This window comes from Microcebus murinus, chromosome 7 (genome assembly GCF_040939455.1).
Source record: "Microcebus murinus isolate Inina chromosome 7, M.murinus_Inina_mat1.0, whole genome shotgun sequence".
NCBI classification, from domain to species: Eukaryota; Metazoa; Chordata; class Mammalia; order Primates; family Cheirogaleidae; genus Microcebus; species Microcebus murinus.
Window position 1 is genome coordinate 62,598,807 of NC_134110.1, and position 13,912 is coordinate 62,612,718.

At 34.1% G+C, this 13,912-nt stretch overlaps 1 protein-coding gene across 4 annotated transcripts in view; it reads right to left on the reverse strand.

Moving 5' to 3' along the window:
• Nucleotides 1-13,912, reverse strand: part of VPS13B (vacuolar protein sorting 13 homolog B) — a 761,111-nt gene that overhangs the window by 190,191 nt on the left and 557,008 nt on the right. For all 4 annotated transcript variants that reach the window (XM_012762009.3, XM_012762013.2, XM_012762010.3 and 1 more), the window contains one exon: nt 12,160-12,297. In XM_012762009.3, the coding sequence (XP_012617463.2) occupies nt 12,160-12,297 (138 nt within the window). The remainder of the gene's footprint in view (nt 1-12,159; nt 12,298-13,912) is intronic.

Sequence of the window (13,912 nt, forward strand, 5' to 3'; positions counted from 1 at the left end):
GGGGAAAAAGAGCTGTTGACCTTGCCCATGACTGCATAGAGCTAGTGGTTCTCCATGCACCCAGCATCCTGTGAGATGTGTTATGGAGGGGACATGGGCAGAGTGATGGTGGCCAGGCTTGGGCTGCTGCTTCTGGCACTGTTCCCAATTACACAGATTTATTCAAATCAAACAATTATTGTAACACTTTTAAGTAACTCCTCCCAAAGTTCCTCAGTTGCCCCCAATCCAGCTAATGCTACCACCATGGCAGCTGGCAGTGCCCTGCAGTCAACAGCTAGTCTCCTTTGTAGTCTGCATCTCTTCTACTTCTCTACTGGTAAACGATATAGGCCAAGGAACATACAAACTTCCCTATTTTCTAAACGTGATCCAAATGGCATCTAGGAGTCCAACCTGACAAGGAAAACACAGGCCCTCATCAAATCTAGTAATTCCACATCTTCTTTTATTGACACAAAAAATGTTGAGAATCCCAAATTTGACTGGTTTGAAGAACATGTTCTGAAGGGTTTGACTAGATGATGAATGTCAATATTAAATCTTCTGGAATTTCAAGTGCAAGATGAAGAGAGGCAACATCCAAAATTAGTCAAGATGTAACTTCCTTGAATGGGGCTTAAGAAATATGAACACTTAAAACTATCTTGAAAATAAGAATAGATTTTATCTTGTCTAGAAATAAAGGATGTGATATAGAATAGAGATTCAGTTTTCATTTGGTTCATTAATTCTATAAGGTCATAAAACAGGCAATATAAAAAGCTTTCATGATTCTATTTATATGTACATTATAAGGAACTTCCACTTCTTAGTGTAATTCTTTAATGTATTGTCTCAGCAATACTAATTTAATTGCCAATATACTCTAAATGAAGTTTTACATTGTAAACTATAACTGTTCTCTTGGGAATTGAACTCTTTTTTCTGTTGTTGTCGTTTTCTGAGGCTTATCCTTAAACAGTCAAATGGTAGGGATTTCCCAATACCAATATTCATTCAACAGAGCACTAGATTAATTTAGCTAAATTGATTCCAAAGAGTAGAATGGCACTGACTTCAATTAATTTCAAAGTGCTTTTTATTACTGCATATGTTGAGTACTTTTCACAACTTAAAAAATGATCTATTTTGAAGGTCAAATTACAAATCTTGAAATTAAAAAGGCAAAAATGTGAAGGAGCTAAAACTGTAAATCAAGTATTTCGAAAGTGAAGACTGGAAGCTAACTTGCATTAAGTCCACAAAAACTTTTATACTTTTTGCAAATACTATGGCTCAGAATAGCCACATTTGAAACACTTTTTGTTACTAGTTAGTATTTTTAGATAATTCGAACCTGTTCCTAAGCCTAAACGTGGGCTTAATTCCGCAATAAATCCTTTTTCTTTTTTTGAGACAGAGTCTCACTCTGTTGCCTGGTCTAGAGTGCCATGGTATCAGTCTAGCTCACAGAAACCTCAAACTCCTGGGCTCAAGCAATCCTTCTGCCTCAGCCTCCTGAGTAGCTGGGACTACAGGCATGCACCACCATGCTCGGCTAATTTTTTCTGTATATATATTTTACTTGGCCAATTAATTTCTTTCTATTTTTAGTAGAGATGGAGTCTCGCTCTTGCTCAGGCTGGGTTCAAACTCCTGACCTTGAGAGATCCTCCCACCTTGGCCTCCTAGAGTGCTAGGATTACAGGCGTGAGCCACTGTGCCTGGCCAATAAATCCTTTATAACTACCTCAACATACAGAAAACTTTGTAAAAATATACAATCCCCAAAGTCTTTTTGTTCACATAGTCGCACACTGATACTTTGATGTTCTAGTATCTAATATGGCCACAGTAGTTTTGATCACCAAAGTCATTTTTTTCCCCATCTTTAGAACCTACACAGGAACAACCAGATCAAACAGGTCTGAAGCTACTGTGTGTGAATGAACACTCTATTTTGCATTATACCTGAATACTGTACATCTATTTTGGATTATATTGTATTTCTGTACTTATTGTTTGACTCGTAGTAACTTCTAATGTTATGGAACTGATTTGCATTGAACATAAACTGTAATTAAGAAGAAATAAATGTATGAAAAAGAGCTGTTTGCAGGCAGAAAGTTGGAATGTTAGAATTAGAAGCAGCCTGATAATGTTCTTTTTCTTTTTACCTTTAGCCTACTCCATGTTCTTAGAAAGATATCCCCAATTACTCTTATTCTCTTTTATAGAGGAAAGAATCTCAACAAAATTAGACCACATAAAGAAATAAAAAAATCTAAATAGGCCAGGTGCTGTGGCTCATGCTGGTAATCCCAGCACTCTGGGGAGGCTGAGGCAGGAGGATTGTTTGATGCTAGGAGTTTGAGACCTGTCTGGGCAACATAGTGAGACCCATCTCTACAAAAATAAAATGATATTAGCTGGGCATGGTGGTACATGCCTGTAGTCCCAGCTACTCGAGAAGCTGAGCTGGGAGGATCACTTGAGTAAAGGATTACAGGAGTTAAAAAGGTTGCAGTGAGCTATGATCATACAACTACACTTCAGCCTGGGTGACAGAGCAAGACTTCATCTTGCCATCCCTACAACCAGTTTCTGTGACTCTTTGGGTCCTGTTACTTAGTCAAGTAGCTGAGAGGTGTAGTACCCTGGAGGCATCATTGTCAGCTAGACCTTCAAAGATTTAAAGTTCCTTCATTATACAGTGCTAGAAAGTAAATAGTATGGCTTATTGATTCTATGGTGAAAAATTGTATAATTAAAACCGGATTGTCATTTGAATAAAATAAAAAAGCTTATTAAAAAAATTAGTTTAGGGCTGGCTATGGTGGCTCACATCTGTAATCCTAGCACTTTTGGAGGCTAAGGCAGGAAGATTACTTGAGGCCAGGAGTTTGAGACCAGCCTGAGCAAGAGCAAGGCCTCATCTCTACAAAAAATAAAAAAATTAGCTGGGCGTGGTGGCACGTGCCTGTAGTTCCAGCTACTTGGGAGGCTGAGACAGGAGGATTGCTTGAGCCAAGCAGTTTGAAGTTGTGGTGAGGCTAGGATGGTGCCACTGCACTCTAGCCTGGGCAAACAGAGTGAGACTCTGTCCCACAACCAACCAACCAACCAACCAACCAACCAAACAAACAAACAAACAAACAAACAAACAAACAAACAAACGAATAGTCTGGCCTACCAAACACTTAAAGAACTCATGCCGATTCTTCTCAAACTCTTCCAAAAACCTGAAGAGAACACTTTCAAACTCATTTTATGAGGCTAGCATTACCCTGATCCCCAAATCTGACAAAAATACAACAAAGAAAATGTCAGGTCAGTATCCCTGAAAAATATAAATACAAAATCCTCAACAAAATACTAGCAAACAAAATTCAACAGTACATTAAAAAGATCACTAACCATGATCAAGTGGGATTCATCCCAGGCATGCAAGAATGGTTCAACATACGCAAATCAATAAATGTGATATATCATAACAGAATGAAGGACAAAAACCATATCATCATTTTGATAGATGAATGCAGAAAAAGCATTTGACAAAATTCAACAAGCCTTCATGATAAAAACTCTCAACAAATTAGGCATAGAAGGAATGTATCTCAACGTAATAAAGGCCATATATCACAAACCCACAGCTAATATCATACAGAATGGAAAAAGTTGAAAGCTTTTCCTCTAAGATCTAGAACAAGATAAGGATATCCATTCTTACCACTCTTATTCAACACAGTACTATTGGAAGTCTTAGGCAGAGCAATTATGCAAGAGAAAGAAAGAAGAAAAAAAAAGAAGAAAAAAAGAAATACTTAGGAATAAACTTAGGAGTAAATGAATAAATTTAACCAATAAGTAAAATAGCTCTACACTGAAAACTATAAAACACTGATGAGAGAAATTAAAGAAATCATAAGTAAATGAAAAGATATCCCACATTCATGAATTAGAAGACTATTAACATATCTGTACTAGCCAAATGTCCATGCTATTGATCTACAGCTTCATTGCAATTCCTATCAAAATACCAAGGACATGCTTCACAGAAATATAAAAAAGAATTATAAAATTCATATGGAACTATAAAAGACCCTGAATAGCCAAAGCAATCTTAAGCAAAAGGAACCAAACTGGAGACCGCACACTAACTGACTTCAAAATATACTACAAAGTTTATGATAACCAAAGCAGCATAGTACAGGCATAAAAACAGACACACAGAACAACAGTACATAATAGATAGTCCAGAAAAAAATCCACATATTAATAGCCAATTTGTTTTCAACAAAGATGACAAGAGCACACAATGGGGAAAGGACAATCTCTTCAATAAATAGTGTGGGGAAAATTGGATAGCCACCTGCAAAACAATCAAATTAGAACCTTGTCTAATATAGCAAAATCACCATATAGCAAAATCAACTCAAAATGGATTGAAGACTTAAATGTAGCCCCCAAACTATGATACTACTAGAAGAAAACACAGGGGAAAAGACATTGGTCTAGGTAATGATTTTCTGAATGTGACATCAAAAGAACAGGCAACAAAAGCAAAAATTGACAAAAGGCACTAAAACAAGCTAATAAGCTTCTACCAGCAAAGGAAACAACCAACAAAATGAAGAGACAACCTATAGAATGGAAGAAAATATCTGCAAACTATATATCTGATAAGAGGTTACTATCTAAAATACGTAAGAAACTCAAACAATTCAATAGCAAGAAAACAAATAACCCAATTAAAAAATGGCAAAAGACTTAAATAGACATTTTTCAAACACAACACATAAATGGCCAATAGGTATATGAAAAAGTGCTCAACATAACTAGTCATCAGGGAAATACAAATCAAAAGAATGAACTACCTTATTTCTGTTAGAATGGCTACTATCAAAAAGAGAAAAGATAGTAAATATTGGAAAGGATGTGGAAAAAAGAGAACTCCTGCATACTGTTGACAGGAATGCAAATTAGTATAGCCATTATGGAAAACAGTATAATAAATTAAATTAAAATTAAATTAAAAGTAGAACTACCACATGATCCAGCAATCCCACTACTGGGTACAGATCCAAAGGAGATGAAATCAATATGTCAAAAAGATATATGGGACTCCATGTTTATTGCAGTATAATTCACAATACCCAAGAGATAGAATCAACCTGAGTGTTCATCAACAGATAAAGAAAATGTAGTATAGATGCAATATGGAGATACCTTAAAGCGATACAAGTGAATCTACCATTTGATCCAGCAATCCCATTACTGGGCATCTACCCAAAAGATCCAATGACACTCTACAAAAAAGACACCTGCACCTGAATGTTTATAGCAGCACAATTCATAATCACAAGGCTGTGGAAACAGCCCAAGTGCCCATCAATCCAAGAATGGATTAATAAAATATGATATATGTATGCCATGAAGTACTATTCAGCTCTAAGAAACAGTGGTGATATAGCACATCTTATATTTTCCTGGTTAGAGCTGGAACCCATACTATTAAGTGAAGTTTCCCAAGAATGGAAAAACAAACACCACATATACTCACCAGCAAACTGGTATTAACTAGCAGCACCTAAATGTACACATAGGTACTACAGTAATTGGGTACTGAGCAAGTGGGATGGGGGAGGGTAGTGGGTATATACGTACATAATAAATGAGAGGTGCACCATCTGGGGGATGGTCACACTGGAAACTCAGACTTGTGAGGGGAGAGGGGGAAAGGGCATTTTTTGAAACCTTAAAATTTGTACCCCCATAATATGCCGAAATAGAAAAAAAAAGAAGTTCTTAAAAAAAAATCAAGGAAGAATATATGGATTTTTATGTTTAATAAAGGCTTAAACTTCTGATCTAGAAAAAAAAAGAAAATGTAGTGTATAATCACAATGAAATACTATTCAGCATTAAAAAAAATGGAATTCCTTCCATCTTCAACAATATGGATGAACGTGGAAGACATTATTCTAAGTGAAATGAGCCAGACAAAAAAAGACAAATAAGCTGGGCATGGTGGCTCACACATGTAATATCAGCAAATTGGGAGGCTCAGGCAGGAGGACTGCTTTGAGGCCTGGAGTTTGAGGTCAGCCTGACCAAGAATGAGACCTTGTCTCTAGAAAAAAATAGAAAATTATCCAGGAGTGGTGGCATGCACCTGTAGTCCTAGTTGTTTGGGAGGCTGAGGCAGGAGGATCACTCAAGCCCGGGAGTTTGAAGTTGCAGTGAGCTATGATAACGCTAATATACTCTAGCCCAGGCAACAGAGTGAGATCATTTCTCAAAAAAAAAAAAAAAAAAAAAAAAAGAAGAAGAAAGAAAGAAAGAAGAAAGAAGAAGAAGAAGAAAAGACAAAGACAGATACTGCATGAGCTCATTTATATGAGGAATCTACAAAAGTCAAACTCATAAAAGCAGACATAAGAGCGGTGGTTGCCAGGGGCTGGGAGAAATAAGAAGTCAGAGAGTATAAAGTTTCAGTTATTCAGGATGAATAAGCTCTAGTGATCTAATGTACAGCATTATGATTATAGTTAATAATACTGTATTATATACTTGAAATTTGCTAGAGTAGATCTTAATGTTTTATCACAAATAAAAATCTGTAACTATGTGAGGTAACAGATATGTTAATTAGCTTGATTGTGGTAATCATTTCACAATGATACACATATCAAAACATCACACTGTATACCTTAAATTTATATCATTTTTATTTGTCAATTATACCTCAATAAAGCTAGAAATAAATAAAAATTCATTTGAAATTTGCAATAGAAAAAACATTTTTCCAAAAAAGGACAGTGAGCTAGCACTGTTTATGCTATCCTGAATTAAGCTTAAGCCCGTAATACAAAGCAAGACGACACAAGATCTGGAAAATGGGCTACACATCTACTCACCATCAAATTGGTACTGACTGACTAAAACTATGGTGCCCCCAAAACGGTAGTGTTGGGGGAGGAGACCCACATCTTAAGGAAATGGCGAGCATTATGGGGGGGGGGAGGGATTACCTCTATCCTTTTTTAGGGAGGGGCAAAGATATATATTGTAACCAAAATGTCTGAAAAAAATCTGTAATTGGGAAGTGGGCAGGTGGAAGGGCGGAGAAGGGGCAGGGTATGTACTTACACAGTGGGTGCAGTGCGTACCACCTGGAGGCTGGACACACTAGAAGCTCTGGCATAGTGAGGTGAGGGAGGAGGGGCAGGGGCAAGATATGTAACCCTAACAATATTTGTAACTCCATAATATGAGGTAATAAAAAAAGAAAAATAAATTTAAAAAAAGAAAAAACATTTTTAATAACAAAATCGTAATACTTATTTTTCATTTTCTACTCAGAAAATGTCAGGAGACTTTTCACCTTTTTTAGATATCTTAATCCCTTTGAATCAGTCACCTTCAAGATATGTCTGAATTAATCCCCAATGAGTAATGAAGTCAATAACAACATAAAAGCAGAACTCACCAAGGAAGGTAGAAACATTTCAAAAATACTTATATTTTATACTTAAAATTTCTACTTTATATTCATATAAATAAACCTATTTAAATGGTGTATTATGGTACCTGAGAACTCTTTTAATATTTCACAGCACTTAAGTACACACTTTCATTTAAATCAAAGGTTTGTGGAAATGCAATAGTTTAGGATGTTTAAGAATTATTTTAATGTAAAAATGAAATCATGGTAATCTCTAAAACACTAATTAATCCATAAACTATAAGAAGAAACTGTATTCAAAATAGGATTGTAACTTATTCAAGTCAAACAGAGTTTTTAAACAAAAATCAGAAAAACCAGAGATGAAACCAATCCAGAGCTAGAATGAAATCAGAAAAACTGAAAACTACATAGGTTAATTAATGAACAGGTGAAACAGGAGGAGACTAAAGAAGTGATTTTATTAGGAGAAAGACATCAGTAGCTATGTATTTCAAATACAGATACCATGTATATACTAAACTAAAAGAAATATGAAATTACATTAATAACTGTGTTTATATAACTATGTTATTTAAATTATATGATGAATGAGGCATGCTAATCAATAATTTAAAATAAAATATAAATGACTTGAAAATGTTCTTCCAATTTGTTACTTCTGTTTTTTGTTGTCATTTAAATGTCATTTCATGGGTACAATGACAATGGTTCAAAAATTTCTCTGAAAAAGAAAAATGAAAAAAATACCAGGGAGCTCAAATGTTTTTGTAAATGACCCTGAGTTAATTAGAAAAATCTGCACCCTCACCAGTTCTTCTCACGTGTCAGCTCTCATTAAATTAAAAAAAAAATCTCATTTCAAAGTTAAGAAATCTTATGGTTAACAAAACTTTTAAAATGGGATCAAGTGGGCACATTCCTACATTTCTGTATGATGTCATACCAAACACTTCACAGCTGAATTTGAATTTGCAAGAAGTATGAATGATTTTTCAATATAAGAAGTATCTGATCTAACGTTAGTTTTTTCTATATAGGCTAACTGTGCTGGGAACAGGTGGCCCTGCTTTCAATTATGGAGGGCTAGCATGCCAGTGTGAGGCCTGGATTAGTTCACCTTCTCACGGGGAATTTTCCTCGGTTGGGAATGGATTTATTATGGCTTCACACATGGAATAGAGCTCATGTCAGCTGAGGGCAGTGACACATCATATGATTCAAATTAACCTGCTGTGGACTGTTCCGCAGGGCTTAGATTGTGTATTAAAATGACGACATTTTAAAAACAGCTTGAAAGAAACCAGGATTGCTGAACTGCAATGGTTCCAATTTGTTCCAACTAATCTATCACCTGCTAGAGATATTATTCTAGTGGGTTTCTGGTAGCTGCTGTTTTCCAGGTTTCTCCAAGCCACTGACCTTGCTAATGGGTACAATTGCTGCCTCTGAAGGAAAAAGGTGGGGGTTGGGAGAGCTTTGAAGGAGGTTTTTGATGTAGAAGTTGGGACCTACCATTTGCTCTAAAGTACTATTACGTGAACAGAGGGAATAAGGGAATACTCACGAACTCTGAATTATTTTTCCAAAAACAAATGTGAAAGAGCAACATTTGTATCATCTTGTTTAGTGAAAATAATCCCTGAAAAACAACTCTGAAAGGCTAATTCAAAAGTTGTGAATGATAACGCAATGATCGCATTACATAAAAATTAGAATTATTATTTTAATGCTTTTATTATTATTTGTAATGCTTATTTTTCAAGGAATAGGAATGGTAACGGGAAACATTATAAAGCTGATGTTTGTTTTCTCAGTCTCAGCATAAATGATATTCCTCTTAGTATCCTATTACCCAAAATATGGAAAAAATATAATTTTTTGGGTTGCCAAAAATCTATAAAATAATATATTCATATGGCAAAAGATGTTTTAATGTGCCCTGTTACTCCCATTTAATTAGTGGTGTACAAGTCTTACTCTTTGCTATAGCTTTTTATTTCTAAATTAATATAATTTGGCAATCTCGCTGTGTAGCAAGAGAATATACTCTATGAAATAACATCTATGTATTTAATTTAAATGACAACTGATCACAGTAAGAAAATTTTTGTTTAAGATAAATTCTGGAGCAGTTCAAGGATGTTGGGTTATTGTTTTAACAGAAATTCCATACAGTTGATATATTATTCAAACTAAACTTCCCTCAAATAAAAAGATAATAAAAGTACCTTTGGTTAAAATGTTTTATACTTTGAAGAACTTAATTCATTTATTGGAATTACATTTGATTTTTCATTATAAAAGCACCATTCTAAAAACCATTCACCTTTCTTTGTTATCATTCCCCTCTCCTGTGCCCCCAAATATCTGTAAGTTTGACCTTCAAAAACTGTGACTAATGGCTTTAAAAAATTCATATATGATAGTACTATTTTTAAAAAGAATTTTATTCAGAGTCATATAAAACTTACTACAAAAGCTAGACAAATAGCATCCACTTCACCTGGGAGCTTCTTAGACATGTGGACTTTTAGGCCCTACCTTCTAGAACTATTAAATCACTATTTGCATTTTAACAAACTCCTCAGAGAGGCTTCAAATGCAGATTCAAGTTTAAGAATCACTGCTATAACCCCCATAATATGCTGGAAAAAATAAATTAAAAAAAAATCACTGCTATAAAATAACTATTTCAATTCATTTACTTTAAAGTTCAAATCTCCAAATATATTATCACTATTATCAAATGGACATAAAATCAGAAATGGTATATATCTAATTCTCAATTTTGAAAATAATGAATCTTAAGAAACACAAAAGTACAACTACTTAAAAATCATATTTCTACCACAGTCACATTAAATGCTAGGATTAAAAATACCCAATTTCTCATTCATTCATTGGCATTTCTCTTAAAATTCAATTTATTTAGTTGCCTTGAAAATATGGTACACAATTTACCATCAACTAGCAAATCCTGTCCCGTTTACAGACAAATCAATCAAATGTAAACTATAGGAGAAAGTTCTAGACAAAGTGAGCGACAGTGCATAAAAACAAAGGAAACCTGAAACTAAAACTGAAAAATAAGAGGTAAATCCAAGTTTCCTTGTCATTCTTCCATGAACTAATCATATGTTCTTACCTTAGTCTATCATGTTCAGACTTTCACAAATGAACAACTCTGAAATCAAGGAAGTGCCCTGCAACTGATGTAATAAGAAAACACTGTATCATAGTGTAAATGGCAAATGTTTTTCTTTTTTCTTGGTGTACATAGAATGTTTTCTCTTACAACGAATGGTGGCTTGGATTTAATAAAAGATGATACCTCACACTCACTAATGAAATACTAGGACTACCACTTCTCTAATCCATCTATTATCTCACTCCAAAGGCTTCTTTCAACACGTAAATGGCTGCTTTATTCTTCATCATCAGTTTCTTGCTTTCCTTCAAGTTTTTAAAACCATATCTAGATATTTGTCATGATTAGAAGTATTTCTTCATACTTCTACACCTTTATAATCCCAGCACTGGAGAAATACACTGAAAAAGAACTCAGTCCCAGTGAAAGGACCAGTGTATACAGTTTCAGACTCAGCTTACTCCAGACATTATGACTAGTCTTCTCCATCTGTAGTTACAGATCATAAGTGCATTGGCATGCCACAACACACATACTCAACAAGGTCTACATATGGGTATTTTTCCTTCATTAAAATTCATGCCTTGCAGAGTACTGCTAGAGATCCTAAAACAGTATAACATTGTTTTAAATTCTTAATGAAGAAACTAATATTTAATGACTAACATTATGAAGTACTGTAAGTATAAAACAAAAGGAAAACTGAAATGTATTAATAGTAATTTCTGTTAAATAACAGGTAAGACCACACTCAGGTGAGGGAAGAATAACATGAGATGAAGGAAGAAGAAAAGGAGCAGGAAAAAGGAGGAGGCGGCAAAGGAAGATAAGGAGAAGAAAAATCTTTAGTTCTGCTAAAAGTGGCATAGTACAGAAGTTAAGATCTAGTCTTTGGGATCATAAAGACCTAAGTCTGAATGGCTCCTCTGTTACTAAGACCTTACACAATTTACTTTACTTTTCTAAGTCTTAGCTTCCTTATTCATAACATAAGGATAAGTATAGTCCCTACTCCTTGGGTCTATATGAGTACCTAAAGTACTTAGAGCCTGGGACATAATAAGTACTCAATAGATTTTGATATATGTATTAAGCTGAATACTATGTCTGAAGCATTTTCTTAAGCATTTAAAACAGATGTACTTAACCACTGAATGTAATCTATTTTATGTTTGTATAGCATGTGTCCTATCCTATCTACCCGTCCATTTCATTCTCTTCATATACATGTAAGAAAACTAAGGCATAGAAGATTAGATCAAATGTCTAAGATCATACAGTCAATTAAAAGAAAAGATAGTAATAAAATATTGGGACTTTGCCTTCCAGTCAAATATTCTTTAATTGATAACTACTTTTGTCAGGCTAATGATAATTTTTAATGCATATTTATATTTGCCTTTTGGTCTCTAGAATGGGCAGCCTGAAAAAAGTATATTTCTGGTAAAAAAATGAACTATTCATTTTTTGCAAGAAATGTCAAGATTACTAACAGAGCCTACATACATGTTAAAGTAGTCATATGAAAAAAATGTACACACACTTATGACTTTCTTACCTGGTCCATTAAGAAAGTCTTTAATTTGTAGTGTTACAAGGGAAGGTGGAATACCACTTTTGCTGTCTATTTCTCCAGCCACTGTCTGCAGCCAAACAGTGCAGTAATCGAGCACTTCAGGTAGAGTCTTCCCAGGATCTAAAGTGACAAAATTGGAATTAAAAACATCAATTACATCACAGACATGTCATTTTGGAGTATGAATTTGAGCTGCTAAATGAGAGGAAAATATGGTTAAATAATTATATGCAACCTTTATTGTTTCATTTGTTTGTACACATACACTACACATATACTTGTATCAAAAAACACGAACTATCAAACTACCTCTGTACAAGGTGGGATGACAAAACTATGTTTTCCACAACCAGGCCAAAGAGAAAAAAAAAAAAAAATCTCAAGTCTTAACTCATATCATCTCTGAGTGAAGGTAAAGTTTCTGAACTCTGAGCTACTGTTAACAGGTTAATAGCAGGATATTTTTTAAAATGTGATGTTGGAAACAAATTTTAAATAAAGATCAATCTTGTCATCTTAAGAAAAGGCATATATATGTTCAAAGATACAGTGGATTAGTACAACTTATGGCTATTTGATCTATTTCAGAGTTTCACTTACATTGCAATCACTTTTTATTGCGAGGCCTTTGAAGTTAACTTCAGTAGCTTTCCTATAACTTTTGATGATAAAAATCGGTCAATCATTTAATAGCCCCAATTATGACGAAAACTTGAGCTTTTTGTGTTTTGACTTTTTAATGTTTAATACTATTTTGTTTTTTTTACTTTTTATGGTTAATATTTGTATTTTTAAAAAGCATTTTTGGCTATTGGTGATGGCAAACTGAATTTGCTTTTTAATGCTTAGAAATCCACTGTTTTTACTGAAATAGCTTTTTAAATAAAAACAACTGCTGTATCTTGGCATACAGTGTAGTAAACTTTTTAAAAACTTCTAAATATTCAGTTTTTCTTTAGTTTCATGATTGTTTTACTCTCTGTTTTAATGGCCTCTGAATGTCAATTTTATAGGGATGTTCTTGCCATAGAGTCCATATATTCCATTTTCAGTTTATTTGAAATGTGTTATTAAAGTGTTATTTATTTTGGGTTTTATTGACTGGATGGCTTTCAAGAATAGCATTTACATACAGTGTATTATATTCAACATATGGTTATTTAGTATTACTGTCATATGTGAAGTGAGCATATAAATTCTGCCTTGGAATTTGTATTTCTTGACCTTATCATGTGATCCTTATGAAATTTGGCACATATGAACCTTATGTGATTTCAAAGAAAATACTGAAAGCAATTGATCGTGACATTAGATCTACATGGTAAAGATCAAACACTAGGCTAGAGCATTCTTCTCTTTTTATATGATCAGTGAATTTAAAGCAGTGAGAATATGCATAGTAGATCTATTACATAGTAACACTATACTATTCTCTTTTAAATATAATGGTTAAGTCTGGTGAAAGGATGACAAAAGTCTGTTGCTGATAAGATGTATAATCAGTTTGTAGGAGCCAAGTAACCTGCCAGGACCTGAGTGTATATTTCTAGGGTCTCACCTATGTAACTGTCATCAAAAATAGTTATTATCAAGTAAGTGGTACTGTGCTAGATCTATATAAAGAGACATAATTCTTCATTTTGAAGAAAATACAATCAAAAGAGAGAATAATGATCTAACAGAGAAAACACAGATATAAGCATTATTTATATTGCTTTAATTCGTCTCTGTTCAT